The sequence below is a fragment of the Lissotriton vulgaris genome, chromosome 3_1 (genome assembly GCF_964263255.1).
Source record: "Lissotriton vulgaris chromosome 3_1, aLisVul1.2, whole genome shotgun sequence".
Lineage (NCBI taxonomy): Eukaryota > Metazoa > Chordata > Amphibia > Caudata > Salamandridae > Lissotriton > Lissotriton vulgaris.
The window spans coordinates 232,917,507-232,944,248 of record NC_141689.1 but is presented as its reverse complement, the minus strand read 5'-3'; the positions used below and the strand labels follow the sequence as shown (position 1 = coordinate 232,944,248).

Below are 26,742 nucleotides of genomic sequence, written 5' to 3'. Positions count from 1 at the left end.
GGAATCTGAGGTTAGGAGTATCCATCAAAGGAAGAAGTTACTTACCTTCAGTAATGCTCGCTCCAATGGATACTCTGTCTATCTGCAAATTACTCACCTACCACCCTCCCCCGATTCTACTGAGTGGACATTTAGGATTCGAAACAGGTCTCAAGGTAGGTTTGGCACACTGTCAAGTTTGCAGTGTGTTATGGTTGATCAACGTCCTAGGATGAAGAAGAATTTAATATGTCCTTGCATACGGGTGGCGCCTGGATATGGCTCTGTGCAACCACTACTGAAGGTGGTGCTATGCCAATGGCAACACCTGTGAGAGTTCAGCAGCAATTTCTGGAAAATTTCCAGAACCAGTCTGACGCTTTGCAGAATTCAAAAGGTGAGGAAGTTGCACCATCAGATATGATTATTTTTTTTAGCAGACCTATCTACTCCAGTTAAATGTGAGTAGGTCTGAGTGCATTGGGGTCCTCAGTGCCCATGTGTTCGTTTCCTGTTTGCATAAATCATCACCTTCCACCAAAGGCTAGTGAGAAAAAGGGTTAATTTGCACTACTTTGTGTTGTTTATCACCGCAGATCATATTGTTTACAGTGCAATATATTGCAAGAATTGTTCCTAGACATCTGTGTTTCAGGTGCTGTGCCAGGTCCTTATACCATCTTTTTGATATACATTCTTTATTAGAATACATATAACCAGTAAACATGTTCAGCAAACACAACGTTTTGGAGCCGCCCAGAAGCAGCTTACCACACCATAACTCATAGGCTAGTTTGAAAATGATACAATAGTGTAAGTCCCCAAGTCATGCATTCACTATATACAGTCATGCTTAATGTAATTGCCAGCACTCAAAATACTGGCATATTGTGTTAGAAAAGTGTTACTGTCAGTGGATGTGTGTGAGATAGAATGGGTGGTAGTGGGAGACCTACTGTACAAGGTAGACTGTTCTATCTGGTGTCAACGTGAGCTGTGGGAGTTTTGGGATATTGGGAATAAAGTAACAGATTGAATAGACAGTGGTAGTAAGAGGTGTATTTCTCTGAGCGCCCAGTTGGATGAATTCTTATTGCTTTAATAGACATCTTCAAGTAATTTGACATAAGGTGGTTTTCTCTGAGCACCCAGTTGGGTGAATTCTTATTGATCTAATAGACATCTTCAAGTAATATGACATAACCAGGAGTGCATCTATTCACAAATGTATATTTAGCAGTTTAGACAGCAGCATAGATTTTCTCGTTGTAGCAGTGTGGTTTCTTTATCACTGATCACATTTAACCTTCATTTCTTATTGGTTCCTGCCATCAAAGTTTTCATACGTAGATTCTTGCACATGTTGCCTAAAGGATGACAAGGCAGATGAATCCTGGTTAGCAAATATTATGGCAGACTCGTGGTGAACACATTTCATGACTTGCATTTAAGGAATGTTTCAGATCCATGGTACATTTTGTTAAACCTTAAACACTGTTTCATGAAATGTATTGATATGACATCTCATAAACAGTATATTTCAATAGTGTTATTTATATTTAACCAGTACATCGTATTCATGAACTTCCTGGATCTTTGGAGTGATTTACAAGGAAATAGTACTAGAAGTAAAATAGAAGAACACAGACCAATGTCAGCGTGTAGCAAAAAAGAAAAGGAAGTTTGATATTAGCAAAGGAGAAGCCAAAAGATTTTCAACATTTCAGAAAATAGTGGCATATTGACTTTAAATTTTTCTTCTGAAGGATAATAAAGTGGATTAAGGCTGGTGTTCTGACTTTTTTTCAAATTTGATCACTTGACTGACAACTTGAACTCTGGCCATTGAGAAAAATAGTCATTGGCAGCTAATGCATACAGAGACGTGCAGCAAACCCCAAATTCTTCTGAAATATCAAAAGCACTATTTTCCTGGGCTTTGACAGGTTTCTCTATGTCCTCATTAGGATGCTGGATTAAAAAATAATGTATTGCTCAATTTTGTACCCCACACATACTGGCAAAAATATTCTCGGCTCCACCAGAAAGCTAATGCCTCCCTTTCAATCTGGTAATATCTTCCCTCAGCTCCCCATATTGGCCTTGAAGCAAAGGTAGCCATTTCTAATCTCCCATCTCATTCTTGGAGCACTACAGCTCTTACTCCTATATCGCTGGCATCAGTCCTAAGCCCTGACCTGCTCTTGGTGTTAACCAATTCTAATGCTGATGCTGTCATATACTTTTGTTTTCAGAATTCACACTCACAATCATCACACCATAGAAACCTTGAGTTTTTCTTCCGACAGCGTAGGATAGTCACAGTTTTATGAGCAAATTTAGGAACATATATTTAGGAACGTACAATGCAAACCCAAGAAATGATCACAACCAGTTTTACTCTTTGGGATTAAGTGCCTCATCTGTTGCTTTTCCCAAAGAATTTAAACACAGGTCTTCCTAACTGATTCTATAACTTACAGACTGTATGCTCTGTACAGCTATTCTACTTTAGTAACGGTGAAGCCATTCTACCCCGATGTGGACAACGCTTAAAAAAATTACAACTTCATGCTTTCCCTGGACAAGCCAAAAATAAAATGTTGCACTAAAACCACATGACATTTTCAATAATTCTGAAAATCCAGTCCTTTAATTTTTGGAATATGGTAGACATATTGCACCTTCTGATAGATACTTTCAACCACAGATGCCTCACCTTTAGAATTTCCCCCTGCACCAGACTGGATCTGGAAGAGTTTTCAGCATAGCCCTTGCAATTCAGTAGATGGTGTTGTGTGGTTGTGCGTTGACTCTTCTTATTCCTGAGTGATGGCTGGAGTAGCGTATAAGCACCCAAGCATGCTGACATCAGTTTCTTTCTCTCCAAGCCTTTGTATATGGATCTGTTGCTAGTGCCTACCTTTTTCTCGTCAGTCAACAAGCCTTTTTCTCTTTCAATTTTTTTACCATTGTGCTACAGAACATGCTCCCTCCTAAAGCTACGGGTTTTAAGCCTCGTAGAAACAGTTACAAACAGATGTCTGTGACAGATTCTCACATGGTGTGTTTCTGGTGTTTGTGGTCAAGCTAGGACTGCAATTTGTGTGAGTAATATTCCCAAATGAAGGGGATCAGGGACAGCAAAGCCAAGTTGTACATTGCTGAATAAGGTAAGCAGTCGAGTAAGGGCGCTCCTGTTCAAAGACACAGATCTGTTCCCTTTGTCAGGGCTGGTCCTGCGACAGATTGTGGTCACTGTCCGAGTTTTCTGGTAAGTCAAAAAAAAAAAAGCACAGGAATTCTAAGAGGGCCCCCTCCCAGCTTCTCCACTTTCCGTCTGAGAAATCACAAGGATTTGAAGGTACCTGTTATTTCACTCCTAGTCCCCTACTGAGGAGCAGTTCGGCACCTTATTCCAATGCACTCTGTATTCCAAGGTCCTTTGGCAATATCACAACAGAATGAGGCATTTAAAGAGGCCACTGTCCGCATTTTCATTACCCTGCCTGCCCCCTCTATCATGCCTTTGGGCCCCAGAGGTGTATGAATGCTTCCAGTCGGGCAACTGCCGGTAGGTCAGCCCTGGGCACCATCCGTGCCTCCTGAACCCACTGCTGGGTCTACTCTGAACCAAGTGAAACTCCACACCTGGCACCATCCACATTGGTTATTGCTGCATTGACTCTGGCAGTGATGCCACCGACCCCTGAGGAAGATGCCAATACTGTTATCGTATCTGACCCTGAACTGAATCCATTTAATCCAGAGACGTGTCTCAGAACTGTCCTAATGCGATGTTCCAATCAAGGAAGGAAACTTCTGACAAATGCCAGAGGTAGAGTCTACCAGTTCATACCAAGCCTGAAGTCCATATGAAGATTCCTAATTCTAAATTCTAACTCTGATACAGCATCCTGATTTCATCCTCATTTGTGCTTTATTTTGTTTTTCTACAAGCATCATACTTTATTTTGTTTCTATTTCCTTCTCCTTTAGATGCACAGTTATGCATCAGCCTTGCCATCGTCCTTCTAAGGAATTCAATCCCCTCTGTCAATCTGTTTCTAAAGCTCAAAGGGGTAGGGTACCTAAAATGTCATGGGAATAACTCCTTAGGTCGCCTTCCTACCTACAATATAATTTAGCCCTCTTGACTATGGAAGTTGTGTTACTGTCCTCCTCTCCCCTTTCCACCTATCAAGGGAGAGGGTTTCCATCTGAGAAGATACTGCTGGTGTTTGCCTCGATATTTGACATCATGAAGGCTGCATAGAAAGCCTGGTGTCTGGTGTGCTTCGTGGACTACCAGGTCTCTAGTCTGGTAACGCTGCTGCTGTCTGTTTTGCATTACCCTCCATATGACTTTATCTTGTTTGCCGGTTGTGGTGGTGTGCCATCACTGACTGTCTTACAGGTCTTTAATATAATTCAGATGGGACCCAAGAGTTTCCTGTCACACTTTCAAAGTTCAGGGTAGTCATGTGGGCTTCTGAAACAGGACTTCTTATTAGCCAGCCGTTCATTGTCCTGAAAGAAAGACTATACTCTGCAGGGCTTGGACCATTGATGTCGGAGTGTTAAGCATGTGTGTAATGCGCATCTTGAAATTGGGGCTGTTGACAAGTATTTCTGTGAAGCCATCCAGGCTACACATACATGGAGCTGCTGTTACGTGCTGAGTAGCAGAAGGCATTTGAAACCAATACTCCTGACACCAATCGTGGGGTCAACCACCCTCTGGACTGACCAATAACGGGGGAAAAAGAGAAAGGGAGGAACAAACCGAGGATGTGGCTGAATTTGCCTCATACAGCTGGAAACATAGTTAAGGTACTAAACCACAGAACCTCCCCTTCAGCAAGGAGACAGAAACAGAGCATGTTGGAAACAGTAAGTATAATTAGACCTGCCTCAGACCTGAACCAGTGCCAAGAGGTGTGTGGATCTATCGTACAAGATTGGAAGGTAGGTAACAGCATATGAAGGAATGCTCAAACAGTAAAGAACTTACAAAGAAGTTGCAGAGGGTGAATAGAAGTGGAAACAAAATAACAAACGTGAGAGACATCAATAAAAGTCATACACTAGAGCGAGAGTCAAAAGCCTAGAAGTGAGCTGGATCCTTATGCTGACACTGCTGTACCTGCCCTGGAAGCATTACATACTAGAAGTGTTGAGATCTAATGTGGTTGTTTCTAAAGGGAAAAGTCTGGAGTGACCTGGAAGTCCCTTATGTCTCCCTGGCCTCTTCTGCTCACTGGTGCCAGTAATCTCCACTGTCCTGTGTGCTATAATCTCCATCTATTCTGTTGGTGAACACTTGATTCCTTCTTTAGGCATGAGCTATTGCCTTGTATGTTATATAGCCCCTTGTTTTCCCTTTGAATTTTCAGGGACCAGCCAGTACCCTCTCCTGACAGCTTTGGGTTTAGAATTATGAAGTTGCTATTTGTAAAAAAGACTTAACCAAACGAGCTGAATGTTCAAAGCCATGTAGTTCCCAGGGCAAATCCGAGACATTGTAACCTTTCAAAGCCACCAACTAAAGCAGTTGACTCTGACTGATGCAAGAATCAAGGATAACCTCAACTGAGATAGAAGCAGAAGGATATAACTCTGTAGAAACGTGCTTGTTTTATGTTGGACACATGAAAAACTGGGTACACCTTCCCGTGATCAGGTGAACACAGTTTGACTGATACTGGACCGACAAAACTAGGACTGAACATAGGGTGGGAACTGTGAATTATGAGGTGATCTGTAGATAATCACATACATGTCCTGTGCCTTGTAACAAGGTGCTAGAAAATCTGTACATGTCTGCAAATATGTTTTGAAAGCAACTTTACCTATTTGGAGATTGATTAATGTAGAACAATCGGCTTGCAGAAAACTATGTAACAAGGAGTTGACAGCAGGTGCTGAGGAGGGTGCAAAACTGAAAAGCAACATGCTGTGATGTTAGCCATGGATAGAACAAAGGATGAATATCTAAGGACATAATATAATAAGTTGTTATCTGAAAATCCTGCAGTACTAATCCAATTGAACCAGTCTTGTGGAGGTCACATAAAAAATAGTGAAGGTATCAGTGCCTGACTCTGTTCCTTGGTCTGCCCATTGGTCCCATTTGTCTGGAGGTGACAATTTGTTAAGGTGAAATGCATGTTTCTGAGTTGTTTCAACAGAACTTTCCAGAAACAGATAAACTCTCACTCCCTGTTGGTGATTGAATTTAAGGGATGATACGCAATTAAATAACATTTAGAAAAAAATGCCAGTACTAGCGCTGCAGTAGTTTTCTCAAGGAAATGAAATGGAATCGATTTGTAAATTAATCAACAATCACTAGCAGTTTGGTATAACCTTGTGACTTAGGGAGTTCATCAATGAAAGCCAAAGACATCTGGAGCCAGGACTCAGCAGGAATGGCTAATGGTGAGACGTCCCAAAGGTGTGGTCCTGGTGGATTTAGCCAGGGCACATATTGTACACTCCTGAATGTGGTTTTCATGTGATAACAACAACATTTTCTCTTGAACCAATGAAGGGTCTTCTTGATACCCCCATGCCTCATCCTTTGGCACTTGCTCCCCTTCATTAAAAATTAATGTTTTGTTTTGATTCAAAAGACCCTTATTAATATTATGTCTGTGGAAATTTGCAAATCCAAGAAACCGTTGAATTTTTTACTGCAGTGAAAGTATTTTTTACCATGCTTAACTTATCTTCTGCCATACGTAAACCATGTCTGGAAGTGGCAAATTCCAAGAATGGTGCTACATCTGATTCAAACACTTTTCTCCAGTTCACCGTATAAGAAGTTGAATTGGTGGCACTTTAGCAGTGTCCTCATTTGTCTCCTATGGTCCTCTATGGTATGAGAAAATGCCATAATACCATCCAGCAACTTTCGTAATATTTAATTTACTAAGTGTAGGAATGTCACAAGTGAGTTAGACAATCTGAAGGGTATGACAAGGGATTCAAAATGACCATGCTGGGTATTGAACAGCATATTTTTTTAATTGCTCTCTCTGATCCATACAAGATATTATTCTCTGATTAGATCTAATTTTGGTTGTATGTGAATTCAGAGAAAAAATAATTTCATGGAATACTGTTACTGAGTAATCTTTTCTACTAAACTGCTTAATTTAAATTTTCAAAGTGAATGGCATTTACCATTTCATAGTAACCAATTCATAAAATGTCTTTTTTTTTTTTAAATTGACTGTTGCATGCATTTTTTAAGGTGTAAATATGATGCAGGTCTTACTTTCTGAACCCGTTTTTGGGAGGTATTTATTTCAGTGCTTTACTTCAAGGGACCTTATTTCAGATTTATATATTTCACATTTTTTAAACCTAAAAACCTAAAAAAAATCACCACCCCTGAATTTCACCCATCACCGAACCCTAAAATCCAACGCCATTGACTATGCCTGAACTCCATGTGTTCCTGACCCCTAAAAGAACCTGATCATCCCTAAACATTACCCATCTCTGAACCCATAACCTCCTAACTAGTCCTACACTTCATCCCAGTTTAATGTAATTTTCAGATTTTCCCTTACAACGACCTTTCCTTTAAAATATTTCCTTCACTTTTTAATTTATTTGTATTCCCTGAAAAACTTTTTTCCTTAAAATGTGATTGTCTGTGATTTGGTTTCCTCCAATGTAGTTTCTCAGTTTTTTGCTTTTCCATTAACTGACATACATCAATTTTTGAAATATGGAAGGAAATTTTATCAGATAGTGGTGCATCAAAATTATGGAACTGGGTACTGGTTTCAGCTGGCGATGGCATTTAGTTCCTTGTAGTTGGCTCATGGCCTATGCTTCCCACTGGGGTTTGTAATTAAAGTTTATTGAAGCTCTAGTGGGAGAAGTGGAAAGACGTATAAAACGTTACTCTGGATTTTATTTCAAATAGTTATATATTACTTCTTCTTTTACTATCATGGGTAAATTCTTCCATGTGGAATCTGGGTGTCAGGAAGAAGGTTAATTGTATAGATATACGTTTAGTGTGGTCATCAGATTGGCTACCCTGTGACTGTTTGTGAAACTCTCTATAGGGCTCTTGAATCTTACATTTTTCTTCAGAAAAGTGAACCCCTAGCATGTTCATGGAAGGTTACGAGAGAACATGATCAAAGACAATACTTCGAAGAGAACAGAATATTATTGTTTTGTCAATCAGTGTGAAGACTATGCCCCTCAACCATGGGAAATACAGTAGCAAATGAGGAAGCTTTAAGAAGTGCAAAAGAAATTGCTGAAACCACGATCTAAGGAGGAGTTTGCCACCAAACATCCCCTTTTGGGAGTAGTTCTTCTTCACTTCCTAAGTAACCTCCTAATCTTGGGAAAAGTATGCTGTTTATGAAATTCCTAACCCATCAAGTATTATTTATTATTATTTTTTATATTTGTACTGCGCATCACTTTTCCCCTAGGGGATATCACGACGCTAAGAAAAATACCCGGCCTATCCACTTAGAGATCTATCTACACTGAACATAATCAACACAAAAATCATATAGCCTGGGAAAAGCCACATTTAAAATGTTTGTCTAATCCTGGTATGGTTGTTAATGCGACGAAATTCAATGGTAAGAAATTCCACTGAGCAGCATCCAAGTAAGAGAAGGAGCGGCCTCCTGTTCTGACTTTCCTTATATGTTTAGTTTTTGCTAGGGCCAAGTTGTGAGATTTCAGATCCCAAGTGGGATTTTAAAATACTACTCTAGTCTGTAGGATCTCCAGACTCACATTGTGCAAACCTTTATGAGCATGGCATAGGCGCTTCAAATAGCCAATGTAAAGAGCCAAATATGTCCATATTGCAGATTAGTTTGACCGCAGCTTTTTGGGTTACCTGCAAACCTGTAAAGAGATAATCAGCCGTGCCTACAAATAAAGCATTGCCATGCTCCAGTATGCTTGTTATCACAGCCTAGACTATGTTTTTTTGCCACGCTGTATGGATCCATTTGAACAGCCTTCTCAAAAGCCTGAGAATGCCAAAGTACTTACCACATGTAGCCCTGACATATTCTTGTATGGAGAGTTGGCCATCGGACCCCCAAGTTCTTGGCTGATTTTGTGGGGATGGGCATTTTTCCCAATGACTCTGGCCACCAAGAGGCATCTCATATCAGATGTTCTGCACCGAACAACAGGATCTCAGTTCTCTCTGCATTAAGTTTTACACAATGATTTGTCATCCATCCTGCAACTTCGGTGAACCATCTCCATAGATTGCTTCGTGTCCCATTGTGATTTCCCCCCAGCGATATCATCAACTGGGTATCGTCTGCAACTCTGCAAAGAAAGTGACCTAAAAAGCCCCATTTCCTAACAATTTTTGCCAGCTCAGATACATAAGATTTAAAAAGAGTATGGCTCAGTGAGGAGCCTGTGGAGTTTTGCAATTAGATGTAAAAGTACAAGGACCCAACTGAACTATCTGTGTTATATCCATTAAGAAAGAACTCAGCCAACTAAGGGCATGTGAATGAAGAGCGATCTTATGGAGTCTGTCAATCAGTAAGCTCTGCAAGACGGTGTCAAAAGCTGCAGACCGGTCAAGTAGGATCATGGCCGTGGCTCTGCCCAACTGCTGGCCTCATATCATGCAGTACTGCTTACAATGTGGACTCAGAGCTGGTATGAGCTCTAAAACCATCTGAGAGGAATCCAGAAGCTTGTTGTTTTCTAAAAATAATAGTTGTTTGTTCACCAATTTTTCCAGAATTCTAGACATCTAGGAAAGGAGAGATATAGGTCAATAGTTAGAGAATAGATACATCCATGCCAGTTTTTTTTTGTTGCCAAGGGTAGTAGTACTGCGTCTTTCCAAATCTCTGGATAAGCTGCTGCTGCCAGAGATTGGTTAAAAAGTTGAGTAAAATAGGTGCCTAAAATCCTAGCTAATTGAGAATAAATAAAATGGAAGCAGGGGTCAATTGGAGAGCCTGATTTGACTTCCATCTTGAACTTTAGTACTTAGTAGTATCAAAGTAGCCAGTGACCGCACAATCTATTAGGTCCAAAAAAATGTACTGTATGTTTGATGTCATCAATTGTATGTCACAATGGGTAATCCCAAGGGCTAGAGCTTGGTGAACACCCTGGCAAAATGCAGCCATTGCTGCTTTATACCTTTGCAGATAATAATTCTTGAAAATGTCTTATATTTGCTATTAAGGGGCCAATTCCGATGTCGGACATCGGTCAGAAGACGTAACCGACCGACCTGCTGTCGTTGGGTGCGGCCCTGCTAGTATGATGCGACTAAACAGGGTTCCGTCGCACTCGTATACTACACAATGCAAGCATGCATTCTGAGCGGAAAGCATGCTTGCAATGTGAAAAGCAGGGGTGCAGGTCATCCCTGCACCATGTGGCTGGCACCTCTAGGTGCCTTCCACCGGGTGCAGGAAACCACAGAGGGGCACCATAGGTGCCACCATTCGGCAGCCTCGCACCCATGGGGGCCCCCAAAGGCAGTTTCCGACTGCCTTTTCACGCAGGAAAAACCGGCACGAAAAGGCAGTGAAAAACTGCCATCGTACTACCTCCGTCGCAAAGAGGCGGCCAGGGGAGTACTGAGGGATTTTCGGACACAATCTGGAAATCCGAGTTGGATTCCTTTCTGACCGAGCCCATCAGAATGGCTCGGTCGGAAAGGAATCAATGCAAAACATTCCGATTCGGTCGGAAGGGCTCCAACCATCGTTCGGAGCCCTTCCGACTGAAATCGGAATCAGCACCTAAGTCTTGTGGGCCCTGCCTCAATGCCAGAAACCCCAGAAGAGCTGCTTCTTTGATATTTCTATTGCCAAATGTAGCCTAAAACTATCACAAGTGTTCTATAATTCATGAGCCATGGCCTCTGATTCAAACATAAAGGTTTAGGCCCTGTGACAAAGTGGAGGTTACATTGTGCTTGCTATAAAAGTGGGGCCATGCCTTTTTGGCTATAAACACTGCTATTGTTTAGAGTTTTGGCTAGACATCTCCATATGAACTTGCTTGGTTTAGGCACCCTGCTTCCATGCAGGGCCAGCCCACAAGAGGTGGGGTTTTCTATTTCCTGTGCAGCATATAAAAAGGGTTCCTGTGAGACAATGCACATACACCTGGGTTTCGCTAGCACTTTCATTCACATCAGTGTAGAGGTTTCTACAGTTTCAATTACTTCAGCTGTACTTTACTGCAATGGAATACCTGTAAATGTCATGGATTTTGGGTTATGTGGTATTAATAAAATCACGCTTTTACTTGTCTGGCTAGCGTCACTGAGAAGGGCAGTGATGAGGAAGAGGAACAAGCTGTTAATGTCCTTGTTGCACTGATCCTACATCACTATCTCCCTCTTGTGAAGGGAGAAGGCTTTCATCACTGAAGGCGCTGCTCATGTTAAGGTGCAGGGAACAAGTTCCATACCTAGGGTTGTTGCTTACCTGCATTGATACGGAGAGTAACCTGGAAGTGTGATGCTTGAAATTATTATTATTGGAAAGAAATTTGCCAACTTCATTGTGTATATTGGGAAAATAGTATTAACCTACACATGAAAGTTGATGAATCCAGAATGCAATTGGACATTCCACTGATGCATAAGAACAAAGTATGCATTCCAGTATATACACATTGCTTTATGAACTAGGCTCACAAATGACCTAAAAATACAGCAAATACTGAGTGTAGCCACTTTTTGGACTTCTAATTTCATTACATTGCTTTTTTAATGTAACTATAGTGTATCTCTTCCCTTAGTATTGCACCAATCCTTGCATAATTTAATTTGTAGAATCAAGATACATCCATGTTGACAACAATATCTCCTAGGGCTTGATTTAGACTTTGGCAGACAGATGTAAATCCGTTGATATACTCCCGCTATAACGAGGGTCCACCACCCACCAAATTAGCTGATGTCTGCTGTGCTGGTGGACATCCATTACCATTAATATTATCATTATTAAACTTTTGATGCGCTTAGTGTTGTCTTCCATGTTGTGGGTGTCATTTTATAGCTTTCACTGTCCCTTACCACCCAGTTTTACCTGGCGGTAAGGGTCAATGAAAACTGACCATTCAACTGGCCACTCTAAATCAGGTAGGCAATCGATTCGCCAAACATCTGGTGGCTCTTAGTCCATTGGCCCATCGAAGGAGTATGTCAGCAATGGGGATAAAGCAGTCTCTGTCAATGACATACTTAAGATCCTCCCATCTGTAAGTTACTCTCTAGTCTTTCTGAAGACTGTTATCGATAAATCTACTCTTTAGAAGAGCCGGTGTTTATATAAAAGTTCTTGGTGCCCTGCCTTTCACTACAGGTCAGCTTTCAGTACAGTTATATTACTAAAACTGAATTTCAACAAATAGACAATCATGGAAAAGCTTACCTTGAAAGATGGGGTTGTTCTGTGTCATTATCTGTAAGGAAAATTCAATAGATGTTAGCTAGAGACTACAATAATAATTATGAAAGATTACAAACACATTGTCTTTTTTGGCCTAAAACATTATATATGCATAGTAAAAATTCAGAATATCTCAAATACTATGTGATAGATACAATCCTGCCATTGAGAAGAGGAGGCAACCGTGAGGCTCGTTTGCGCCAACTGGAAAGGAGGTATATCCTGGAGCTTCACACAAAGACACATCTTGGTCTTCACTCCAGCGAGCATTTTTATACCTGCCTTTAAAAACATTGATCTTTGATTTACTCCTTTGCATAAATACTAGATTAATTGCTCATGATGAATTTTAAAGTCACTCACATACTTCCTTACTTTTAAGTCTTCGAATATTACCACTTAGCACTTTATGAACCATGATCGGTTCAATCGAGTGGCACTTTTTGGCACTGGCACTACCATGTCATGAATTATGTAATATGTGACATCATCAGCAGTAGATTACGGGCTCGGGAGTTATAATTAGTACAACTGTAACGGAGGAATTTCAATGGTTTTGTATGAGTTAACTGTCCAGCAAACTATAACACCCCTGAAACCTATGGTTTTTTCAGTGAATTTCTAAGGTTTTTTAAATGCTAATTCCTAACTATAACATGTCTGAAACCTTTGGTTTTTTCAGTGAATTTCAAAGGTTTTTTAAATGACAATTTTTAAATATAATAATTGTTATACTTATTTTTTTATACTGATTTTCTACATTTTTTTGATATAAATGGAAAAAAAATGTTTTTTAAAATATTAAAACTCAGTTTTTTGTTTGATAATTTCTTAAAATATATTTATATTATTACTTTATTGATTTTTTTTTTCGAGTCGCGCACCCAAAGCGTACCTTTCTTTTTTTTGGTAAACCTTTATTGTTACGTAAATCAGTTACAGTCATGAGTCTAAAAACCATACGGTCGGTCGTCAAGACAGAGGCGGTCGAATCAAATCAAGTAAGCCATAGAAATGCAGGAGTCCGCCCCCCAAATACTCTGTTTTAACTCAGGAGAACAGTCTTACCATATTGGTAACAGGATTAAAGAAGGTTTCTTTTTTTTAAATTAAAGAAAGAACAGGATCTGATGCAGTACAATTAAACCATAACAAATCAAGGGATATTCGTAGGACAGGATATTCACAGTCAGGATTGCTGTAGGCAAGATAATAGCGCTGGAGTACAGTATCAGGATAATCAATAAGCGGTACATTTCTCCCACCGAAACAGTGCCTGACCGCGGTGACGCAAAGCATTAGAAAGACTTCTACCCTTATTATTTGAACTAGTAAAAACGTACAGAGAGTTAACTCCACTCAGATCCCGGGAAGAGAAGAAAAAAAGAGGAAAGTTAAGAAAAGCCAAATATAACAAAAATAAAAGAAGGCCATGGAAACCGAAAAAAAAAAACCAATAAGACCCCTCCCCCATTCCCCCACCCTGCACCCCTGCATATGGCTACGGCCTACCCCCCTAGCAGCGTGCCTGTCGCCCAGTGTCTAAAACCCGAAATATAGAAGGAAGAGAAAGAGAAGGGAGAAAGAGACAATAATCTACACTAAAATAGAAGAAAAAAGGAAAGGAAAGAAATTAAGTAGAGCCCGACGATAGGAGAAAGAAAGAAGTATGGAGGATTCCCAGTACAGGCCCCCGACCCCCCCATCCCCCGCCCCCCCCCACCGCCACATGGCATTTCAATTACACCGGAGTTGTTACCAAGGCATCAAAGACCCCAACATAAACAGATAGCAGTCGCCGCTCAGCTCCTCAAGTCACACAGCTAAGATGGAAATCCCCTGTGTAGCAACAGAAGAAACCAGAGTGCCATTAATTCCCGCAGACCCACCCGGCCCTAATCATAAATTATCCCAGTCTGTGTGGTGCAGGGTCGGGCAATCAAAGTACCAGATTGAACACGCAGGCCAGTCCAAGAGAAGGCAGAGTTCTTGCAATGTCCCAGGATACAACACACTCAACAGCCATCCACCGCTACCCATGGAGCCAGATGTCCCTGTGGCGATCCACTTGGAACGAACAGGGAGTCTCCCAAGTACACACAGTCGCCTCTCAGTCCCCTCCACAATCCGACAGCAGCGTCTCCACGGAAAACTGTAGTATGGGCCACACAAACAAGGTCTCCTAGAGATAATACCGGCTTCGGGCTATCTGTCCAATTCACATGCAACCGGGATCGTCCCCGTAGCGATCTATGCCAGATTTCGTCCCTCCAGCACACAGGGGGTATCCGATCTCCTCCCTTCGGTCTTCAGTGCGCACTGCCACCGCTATGATCAGGTAGGACTTATTGAGGCGCCACTTCCAAAAGGGACTCCCAGCATGAGCGCTGCTCAGACGAACACCAGAGCCGCCAGCCCTTGCCATAGAGAGGAGCATAGTACCACCAAGACCTCCACATTTGCACGCAGTATGGGTGCCACCTCCACTTCCCACTGATGGTCACATACGAGCCCCCTCAATCCAAAAAGTGCCACAGCAACGTTGTGCATCAACCGGATCCAATCAGCTGGAGTGCGGGATGTAGACAGCTGCACAAGGGTCAAACAAAGTTCCGTTAGGGAAACAAAGAGCGACGTCCAGGTTCCCGTTGCCATCAATCAGTAATCGGGGAGGGAGCACGATCGGCATAGAGGGACGGCTCATTTCACGTTCACCAGGCTCCACTGATTGAGCGCTGGATGTACACTCTCGGGGGTTGGCTGACCTCCATACTGGTTGACCGGCACCTTCCGGGTCTGCGTGTCTGTTGTTGTTAAACTTGCGGCCGGAAGCACCATCACGCGGGGTCCCGGCTTCGGGTATCGTGCAGGCCATAACGTGCGGGGGTCCATATCTCCGCCCTCAGGACTCAAAAATTTCTTGGAGTCGAACGCAGCATCACAGCCCCCCTTCCGACGTGCGGGAGCACCATAGCAGTGCAGGATAGTCGACGGGATCAGGCGGCGGGAGAAGAAGGTCGGCGGAGCCGGGAGCCTGGGCGACCATCTTGGTCGCCGGTCCGGCTCCGCCCCCCAAAAGCGTACCTTTCTTGATCACTGCACGGAACCTAGCCGCCATTTTAGGATTGTTGTGTAGATCCACGTAGGATGTGCGATGGATGCGTATTTTCCTGTGCGATCGCTATGCGACTGGTACGCGACTCCAGGCGCATAGGCAACACACACGTATTACTTTAGGCAACGCTCACGTGCTTCCACATGACGTCATATACGTGTTCGACGCGGTGGGTGCGCGACCTCAGCAAAATTTTCTCATGTCTAAAATGATATATATATGTATTTAATATACATATTAGGCCAAGACAATATCTAAGCTAATCATAAAAATAATATACTTTTACTTTTAATAAACTTATATTTCTTTTAAATTCAATTTTGCGAAGTCGCGTTGGGTGCGTGCTGCCTGTACGCATGGTGCGCGGACGGACCCCATGTGACCTGAAAAAAAAATAATTTGATTGGTTCATAACATTTCCTATTGTAACTATCGAAGGACCCCACCCATTTCAATTCACCTTCTTTGGAGGAACATCTCACACCTGAGAAGAACTTTTTTTTGGGTGATTTATTTGTGCTATTGACTTAAATCTCTCAACATTGGCTTCTGGACAGCAGCCAGCATCAGATTCAGACCGTTCTTCTGATGATGGGTTTATTCCTAAACATCCACCCCCTGAAAGATACACTTCAGTGATATGGAAAATCTGCAAAAAGGTTCTTTCTAGAGGTGATCCAACGAAGAAGTATTCTTGTGGTACAGCAAGTATGATGAAGCACCTCAAGACTCTGCAATCCTTAACTATATGACTAATACGTAGAGTAATTTCAGTACTGCAAAGAGAGAACAAGATAAATGTATAAGTACTTAGATTTTGACAAAGTGATATGACATGTTTATAGAGTGGTGAAGGGATCTTTAGAAAACAACTGAAAGCCTTTTTGATTTAATCCACCCTCCATCCTTTCTGTGCTCCCCTCACAGGATCCTATTCTTTCAGACACGCCGAGATGCCCCAGGGTGGGTTGAGTGCTTTATAAACCAATTAACATAACATAACATAACATAACAAGGGATGGGGCCTGATGTCACGTGCAAACACACTCCGTGATGTGTTTTAAGTTGAGGAATTTAGTCTCTTTTAATCCTGAAAGTCCCTGGGTCTTACAAGCCCACCATGTCTCTTTATTGAACACCATACAGGTGCGTTGCAGAGAGGTGGTCCGAAGCCATGTCCCATTTTACACCTCTCTGCAATGCAACTCTCTGGCACTTTCTGCAGATATCTGGTGGGTTAGTTGGCCCCCAGGGACACTCAGGATTCAAGGCAACTTTATCCCATAACTTAAAACACCCAGAAAGCATCATGCCACACTTATCTACTCCGTCCATCCCCCTTTTCTTCACCAGTGTGCTAACACAGCCCATTGTGAATATTACTCCTTCGCTGCTGGCCCGTTTCCGCCGCTGTGCGGTAAACAAACGAACAGGGGCAGGCCATGACGAACCCCAGCCATCATCAGCACACGAGCACCGTAGTGCATGACGGCTGGGGTTCGTCATCAGCATACAAGGGGTTAATTCCTGCTAGTTGCCTGAAAGCTAGTACCCACAAACTGCTGCTGCAGTTTCAAGCGCACCTGCTACCAACACTTGAGGGAACTCAAGCAAGACAGCCAGAGGCCGGATATTAGCTTCTGCGTTAATTAGGGGAAAGAAAAATGCTGCTAAATTAACTCAGTCCAAATCTAAGCAGAAAGCGAAAAAAGCCAATATGAGAGCCCCCTGTGGTAGCAGTGAAACGGTGAGGTCCTGACAACAAACTTGATTGCTGATGATAGCCCGAAAAATAGATATGTATATCGCAATTTTGGACACTTTAATGGAAGGGTTTGAGTCAAGACTGGATGACTGAATGGAGATCTTTGTTAAAAAACATGACTCATTATGGGAGAAAATGCCGAATTCGAATTAATGGCAGTCAACATAAATGGGGGTGGGGCGGTGGAAATAACACTAACCCAGCGCCGAGCGATCAAATTGATTGCACTAGAGTATTACAACCACCAAGTATTGCTGACCCCATGGTAACCCCTCTAACAGTACCATGTGTAACTTGTGGGAACAAATGGGTATGCTCCATAACAAATGACAACCCTATCATAAGTGGCAATAGGTCGACATTAGGATCGGATGGCATAAGCAATCTGAAAGTGGGCAGACCACAAGATAGGCCGCCCGAGCAGGGTTCAGCTTCAGCATCAACCGTCTGTATTAATGATACGACGGCAGGCGCTTGTAATTTAGGTACAAATCCCAACCCCGATGTCCCCTATGTGCTCGTCCTAACTGGTGTTCCTACGCTTGGTGTAGGCCAGAGAGAGACATGGTCCGATCTCCGAAACAAATCAGTAGATTGGCTCACACAAGAACTTCGATCTACGCATGATGGAGGAAATAATCATGGTTAGGAGAGTGGAGTGGGTTGGCCTATCAAACAAGTGTATAGATGGTGATTGTATTGTCTTAAACTTTAGCAGACCCCAACTGGTTCGACGCTTACTATCCTTTAGAAAGCAGTCATTTGCCCCTTCAACCAATATTAGCACACTCCCCCTGGGCTATATTTATAAACCACCTACAATCCCAAAAAGGAGCTTAGAAACAGTTGTGCCACAAATGAATAGATATCACGTACTCTCCAGCCTGAACACACAGGACCGACCATTAGTCATGGCATCTAACACACACGCCCCTGATAGGCCAATACCAAGCATACCATCTGGATCTAATAGTACCCTAGAGAGAACAATTACATCTAGAGGCGGCAATGGATCTACCTTGAGTATCATAAGCTGGAATGTGGCAGGTTTACGCTCCAGACTTGATAATCAAGAATGGCTAAACATGATAGGGAGCACAACATTGTCATGTTCCAGGAAACCTGGGCCACAGAAGATCTGTTTATCGAGGGGTTCCATTGTTTTAGCTTGACAGCCCAAACACCGAGGATGGGCGGACAATCAGGAGGACTATTTATAGGGATTAATGTGGCTGCTGGGGAGAGTTTTAAGGCAATTCCAAATCGTAGCCCAGACTTCCAGGTAGTGTTTTTTAAAAGACGGATCCACTTTCAGTTGGTAAATTTTTATAATAATGATTTTCATTCAGTCCCAATCTTGAACCTGGATACCCAGTTTACTAAGGGGGACCCCATAGGCACTCTTTTTGGGGGTGATTTAAATGCCAAAATTTCCGGCAAAGGATCTGAAGAAGGGCTGGTTTATCATGGGCAATCTGCACACAGAGGCGCTGAACGGTTTATAAGATCACATAATCTGGCCAATGTCATGGATCTGGTAGCAGGGTCAACCATAAATAATTACCCAACTTTCAGGGGCAGGGGCTGTAGCTCCACAATATATTTTGGTTTTATATGTCCATTGATTGAAAAACAGTTATGGACAGCTGAAGTTATTCCTTCAGACTTTGGAGACCATAACCTGATTAAAATACTAATGAATACTGCCCCCAGGCCGGTTTTCCAAACTGAATGCGTGGTTAAAAACCTGAAGTTGTCAACTGACAACTTAAGATTACATTAGAAGGGGGTTGATAGTTCTAAAATATTTAGGGAACTGGCCAAGGATAACATGTATCTCATTGATTCTTGCCTTTCATTGCAATCCCCACATGCAATGATAATTCAGGATTTTACTAAACTGTGTCAAGCTATCAAAACCCTTCTTTCTAGACCCATACCCCAAAAGGTAAGCACCCCCAGATGGTTCAATCATGAATGCACACTAGCAAATAGGAATGTACGCAGGGCACACTCAGCCACCCCAAGGTGTACAATAGAAGTCAAACTTGCCAGAAAGAAGTACAATGAGGTGATTGAAGGCAGGAAGAAGGAACTCTTGACTGAACGCTGGGAAAAACTCTCCGAGGCTGCCACCCAAAAAAAGGGTAATATCTTTTGGGCAGCAGTAAGGGATCTTCGATCCACGGGCCAGACATATACCCCGATTAGCTGTAACATCTCTAGTGATGCTTGGGTCAAACATTTTTCAGAAATGTATGCCACACAATTATCAGGTGTGGAAACTAATGCTCCAGGCAGTCCTGTACCCATAGAAATAAGTATTTTAGAAGTCGTAAAAGCGCCGGGGCCAGACGGGCTCCCTATTGATTTAATTAAGTGGAATCCAGATTTCTGGGCCCCTTTGTTACTGACGTTTTTAATAGTCTAACTGTGGCAAATTTACCAGGCATTTGGGCCAGGAGTATAATAGTCCAGATTTTTAAGAAAGAAGATAGATCCCTTCCATGTAATTATAGACCAATTTCCCTAATAGAAAACACCCTCAAAATATTAGGACGAGTTCTGTACAATAAAATGTTGGCATGGACAGAAGCAAACGCTATTTTAGATCCATGTCAGTTGGGCTTCCGGGGCAAGGTTGGAACAATCAAACAATTGCTCAACCTAAATGTAATGGTTGGGATATATACCATCGCACGGAGGTCTCCGATTTACATGGCATTTATGGATCTGTCCACAGCTTTTGACCGAGTGAACAGGGCGAAGCTGTGGACAATCCTTCTGGCAGGAGGGTTGGATGAGCCATTGATATACTTTTTACTTTTTACTTTTTAGCCTACCTACACAAAGATCTTCAGGCACAAGTAAGGCTTGGCATGGGAGGCGAGGTTTCGGGGACAATGGATGTAGGTAGGGGGGTCAGACAAGGTTGTGTTCTGGCCCCCCTACTCTTCATTATATATATTAACGGGCTGAATAGCTCTTTGAAAACAGTCACTCAGGATGTCCCCAACATAAATGGGAAGCCCATCTCTGTGCTCCTATACGCAGATGATGCGGTCCTTATAGACCGCACCCCAAACTCCCTGCGTCTTCTGGTTCAAAATTTTAATAAATACATGAATGAGTTGGATTTGCGGGTACATTTTATGAAATCATTTCTAATCTGCAGTGGACCAGGGAGGTGTGATATAAGCACCATTACAATAGAGAGTCAAAAATTGACCTGTATTAGAGCATTTGTCTATTTGGGGTTGGCCTTAACTGCGAACGGCTCCTGTAGTGAGCACTTAGCTCACTCCAGGAGCAAGTTCTCAAAGTCCAACAATTCGATCTTGAGCCTGCCCCATCCTGAGACTACTGGGGCTCTCCTAGCAGTCCAGAAAAATCTACAAACTTCAGTGCACTCCGGTGGCCACATACAGTGCCTAGATTTGGGGCTTAGTTAAACTTGTAGGTTTCCAACAGGAACAAAACAGGTTCTGTGGAAAACTGCTGAGTACCCCAATCTCGACCCCCCAATATATATGTCATAAGGAGCTCAACATTAATTTTATATCTGATTTTATTCGTGCCCGACCTGCACTTTTTTGGATATCAGTGTGGAAGAATTAAACGGCATCCCTGACACGGCAGATTATTATTGATTGCCTAAAATGTGATAAAGTGCTAGAAATTCCATGGCTAAGAGGCGTGCTCCAAAGTTTGCGTAGTGTTAAGAAAGAGAATATTTTCCTAGACCCCACCTTAACAGAAGCAGTTCCAAAAAAGGAACTGCAGGATGCTTTATACTCCCTTTATATTAAAGAACGGGATGTTGTGGAATCGGGGAAAACACTTGTGCACAATTATATGTCTATTGAACAGCTTTGCCACCCGCTTCACATGTGTTTGACTTTAGCTATAGCCGTTGGGAGAGGAGCCTATTGTTCAGACTAAGAGAAGGCACAATCAGATTTGCACTTTGCTTCCCATTTGGCCATCGCCCACATTTTAACCAAAACTCGTGATGAGAGGAGTGACCAATCTAATATACACTTTTTATTCTTTTGTAAGTACTATTTTGAATATTCTAAGCGTTTTCTTCATCCATATTTTAAAAAGAGAAGACCGATTACTTTGGTTGTGGCCATCAGTGTATATTAGCCTTAGATGTTGTTGAACTGATTATCCGCACTAGCACTTTCCTTAAAACGGCGATCAGAGCACGCAGGTCTATTATGGATCCTTTACCACTTGAGATATAACTTGGTAAAGGTTTTAATAGTTTTATGTAAAAATGATGGCTTTTGTTCATTGCACCTTGCACTTTAGATATATGAATTTTTATACTTGTATGGATTGTTTGTGATGTATTAATGATCTGTGCTTTTATGGGTACCATGGTATCCGAATAAAGTTGAAGTGAACTGAATACTTAGTTAATCTTACCTTCACAGTAATAGATATAAAAAACGCGAAACATTATTTTCAGTTTTTTTATAATTTTAATCTGTGAAAATTTCATGTTTTAGAATTAGGATCTGTGAAAGAGAAGAAAAAATACAGTTATAATATATAATATATTTTTTTACAACATAACATAATTTCAACATTATATAAGTTATTTTGTTTGCCATTTTTGCTGTTCTCAGAATATACTGAATTTCACTACAAACAGTGATTTCAATGTTACTCATCACATAACAGCGGGCAAAAAAAAACCCCAATCAATAAGATTGTTTAAAAAATAAACGGTGTGTAAAATGTTATTAATATATTCAACTGTTTCTGAACATTCCATAAAAACTACACCCTCAATAACAAACCATGTGATACAAATCACACATATATAAAATGGTTCCTTCTAAGAGAATTTTCTTACTTGTATATGAAAGAACTCAAATAATATTTCAATAAAGAACTATTTGTATAATTTCTGTACATTGTAAATTATGTTTTTTTTAAATATATGCTGTGAGAATGTGCAACAAAAAGTCCATAATTCAAATGTATACCTTTTCTCTGGGCCAAATGGTATTGCTGAAATCCTTTAAACTGAAATTGTCCAATAATAATCATATTAAGATATTTTACCATATTCCTAATAGGCTGAATTATGTTTTCAAAACTTTGGCTTTAAAAATATTAGGTAGGAATTTGATAATTCGCTAGGCAAACGTTGTTTAAAAACCAATTGAGCATCATTACAATATGTCCAACCTTTATCACATTTTAAATAGGCAGTGTAATGTCCAGATGTTGTAGAAGGACCATCATGGAAAATTATTGCTACTGCTACAAAAGTTCTTCCTGATATTGATAGTTGACTTGCTACAAAATGTTTTATTAAAGTTTCCAATTTTCTTCCATCAGCTGTACAATGTTGCATCATTAAAATTATATATTGTCCATATCTTTGTATAAATAATGTTGATAACATTTCTGATTTGCATTGGGTACACTCCATATGTTGATTTGCTGCTGTAACTAGTTTGTTCAAAGACACTGATTTACAGTCTGGTAATGTCAAATATATCAATCTTTCAGTGTCTATGTTAGTGCTACATGTAAACATACAATTTTCACATTGATGTTCCCATTTAAAACAAAGGCCAAAAAGATATAGAATTTCTATGCCTTCATTTTCCAATACAGTAAGCATATACATTAGAAATTCCTGAGAGAGCATCTTGTTGGATATTCTGCGTAAATTGTGTAGAACCAGAACATATATCCAAAAGATTACGAATATCAGAAACGCTCTGCATTTTACTTTTATCAGTTCTCTATTTTTCATAAACAGAATGCAACAAGGAACAAAATATTTTTTCCCGATTCTCCATAATTTCCTGTTGTAAACTTTCAAGAAAAAAAACAACATTGACCACTACATTAGCATAGCAGTTGATTCCTGAACTATTTTCAAACTGATAACCAACAATCTCTTCAACAGCGTCCTTTTTCTTTTTGCTTGCAATCTCAACATTATCTTGATTTTTTTCCTTCTCTATAACTTCATTACAGATATTCTTCTTTTTTGACCTACCCCACACTTTTCAAATACAGGATCTAGACCTAAACTGGGACCATACACTCTTCTTAACCTATTATACTCTTTTAGACAGTTTGCATATGCAGTAATCTTTGACTCATCAAAAACAAACCAGATAAAGTTCTGACTCGGGACAAAGCAACATATGCCATACCTTCTTTAAACACAGTACTTCCAATGTTCACCAAAGCACTGTCTACAGTTAATCCTTGAGATTTATGAATAGTCACTGCATATGCCAGAGAAAGTGGGAATTGTTGTCTATTGACATATAAATCTTTAACAAGCAAAAAACAAACTGAACAATGACCAATTTGTTTTACTTCTTCAATTTGATCAAATAAATTTGATTTTTAAAAATGCAATTCCATATCTATTTTGATAATTTACAAAATCCACAACTTTACCCTTTGCTCCATAAACTAAACCTTTTTCTACATCCAAATTACACCTTAAAATTACCCAACAGTTTACAGATACATATAGATTATTTTCTAAACCAGCAGTTTTAGATTTTGATTTTTCTAAATAATCTAATTTTGTTTTCAATTTTTCCATCAAAATAATAGTGATTCCTTCATGCTCTATTTTATCAATGGCTTCAATTTTTATTATTTCTTCATTTTATAGCTTCAAAAGTTGTTCATTGAATATATAGAACATTTGTGCAGTGTTGGCATTAAGCAGATTATAGATTTATTTTCTGCAATTTTCATATATATTTTCTCAGGAACTATATTTTCATTTGGAAACAAATTGGAAAGTAATCGACTTTGCAAAGCTTGTTTGACATGTTCTATCAGTACTCCAATTCTGATATCTTGATGAATAGTTCCATAATCAACAAAATTTGCCTGTCGCATATTTGTAATGAGTACTTTGAATTCAAAATATGACCGAATATTAAAGTTTCCAGCACTACCCAAAGACTTTCTGGTGTCTTCACGCACAAGTGTTTTAAATACTGGTTGTCCTTTTAGGGGAGTAAGTTGCAGAGGATCTCCAAAACCTATGACATGTTTTCCTTCAAATAAGACGTCATACTCTGTTTTCAGAATTTACTGCATTCTTAAATGCACAAAAGCAAGCATTAAGTTTGAGACAATGCTTACCTCATCAATATTCAGAAGTTTAATTTTCTTTAGCACTGTTGAAAGTTCATAACAAGCTTCACCAGATAGCTCCTGATATTCCAATTTGTTTTCTTGCTCCACAGGTAGCATAAGTAAATGGTGCAATGTAATTCCTTTATTGTTGTGTGCTGCCAACCCAGTTGGATCAGTTACAACACAAGACAAATGTGACTCAATTGTTTTCTGTAGATAACTGGTCATTACTTTAATTAAGAAACGTTTTCCTGTTCCAGCTTGACCACTCACATACATTCAGAGCGGTTGAAATGATGTGCATGTGCATTCTTTCTTTTCATGAAGAAATCCATGGTCAATCTGTTGTCTCACATGCTGATATATTTCTTTCTGTTCAACATTTAGTTGTTCATCCAAATTTCCTAAGTCCATAATATCTTCTTGAGCTTGATGCATTGCTGTTTTCACTTCATTCATGGTGATTGCCGCTTCAGTTTCAAGAATTGGTTCTCCTAGTGGATCTTGACTCAGTTTAGCAGAACTTTGACTGTCTTGAAAACTGTCTCTAGCAATCTCAGCTGCAATAGTAGTTTCTTGATCAATTTTATCATTCAACATGTTCACATAATTTGCAAAAATAGTACATTCTCTGGTATCTTTACAAGCATTGAAGGAATCTTCATAGCTCTGAAAATAGCCAAGTAATTCCATTTTTGAACGCCACGGTTTGAACAGTTGCAAATGTGCTAAATAGTAAAATTCCCTTTTATCAGGAATGTCACAAATCAGTTTTCTGTGATTAATCAAATTTCCTTTCCTTTGTTTCACCAAACATCCTTCGGAACCAATCACTGCCTATTTGCCATCATTGATGTTTTCTTAATTATTCCGTTTAAAAGTGTAGTTTTGCAGCTCTTCATAGAGACATATGTTCTCAAGATGACGACTTCTATTTGGATAATATGTGTCCAACATGTTTGTTTTGACAATATCTGTACTTTTCAGATTTCTTCCTGCTAAATATTCGATTTCTTGAACAGATTTAAGCACTCGATTTCTCGTTGCAGCAAGACCTAGATTCACCCAATGATTCTTCTAGATTTTGAGTATAAACTTGCAGATGATAACCGATCTGAGCATTCATACGCTCCAATTTCTCAATGGGATAAAATCTTCAAACTGAAACTGTATTATTTTTTACTGAGACTCTTCTCGTAATAAATTCCTTCCCACATTTCTTTCAATTACGTCTTTTCTGATTTTGCAATGTAAGATGGTACATACTGAGTGACAGCAATGGAATTATCCGCAACATACTGAATATCCATATTAGCATTCCACATTGAGAGAATAACTGAATTATAATCATTTAAGTATTTTGATTCTTCACTTCTTCTCAAATTGTACGTACTTTTTGGAGACTTTCTAGTGATGGTATGTCTCATAGCTGACATAAAACTGTTTAATCCAATCCAAAACAACATTTGGTATAAAACTTTTCCTAAGACTTGTACTTTTGTCGACAGTAGTTTCCACATCGATGAGTTTGAAATCATAAGACTTGTTGTCTTAAGTTGTTTTCTTCTGTTCTTTTTGGTATAGCACATGTGGCATATTCTTAAATAAAAGACAAAACAGTATCATTGGAATCAGTTCCGAATTTGGGGGCATCCTTAATCCATATCAGCATATGTATATGAGGAGCACCTCTAGCTTGATACTCCTTTCCCCAAGAAAATCCACAACTTCTCCAAGATGAGGATTCTTTTTATTGCAGATAAAAGACATCATAGCTTTAAATCTATGATTGAAATATCTGCATACATTAAGAGGATCCAAAGAGCACAATTCTCCTGGAGTCTTGTATTCAATATTTTTTATATTCAAATTTGCGAAGAAATTCAAGTAAATCATCCCAAGCGTATTCAGCACAGCTTAGGGTAAGGAACCATGTAGGAGTTCCTAAGTTCCTTAGCACACATTTAAGTTCTCCGTGACGAGGGTGGGTACCAATACTCATTAGTATCACACTGATATGCCATCAAATTAATCAGATGAGATTCTAAATAATCATCTCTCTGATGTACTTTATCCATAAATTCCTTTGCCGAAACATTTTGAAGATGTACTCCTGTTTTCAATATGTGGTTGACTGCATTTGAAAGTTCCGACAAGTCACTCTCAAACAAAGATGAAATATATATGGGATACATTGTCGAAATCTTGGATCTTCCACATACAATCTTGTTGTCTGATATTCTGATGCAGGAATCTGCACTGATCGTTCATCATATCATCCTCATTATCGT

General features: G+C 40.3%; 1 protein-coding gene across 1 annotated transcript in view; it reads right to left on the bottom strand.

The window, feature by feature from the left end:
• Nucleotides 1-700: 700 nt before the first annotated feature.
• SIGLEC15 (sialic acid binding Ig like lectin 15) overlaps nt 701-26,742 on the bottom strand; it is a 183,181-nt gene continuing 157,139 nt past the window's right edge. The window contains exons 4-5 of the mRNA XM_086962901.1: nt 12,411-12,441; nt 701-1,346 (exon numbers count right to left, since the gene is read on the bottom strand). Of these exons, the coding sequence (XP_086819027.1) occupies nt 1,295-1,346; nt 12,411-12,441 (83 nt within the window). The 3' untranslated portion in view covers nt 701-1,294. The remainder of the gene's footprint in view (nt 1,347-12,410; nt 12,442-26,742) is intronic.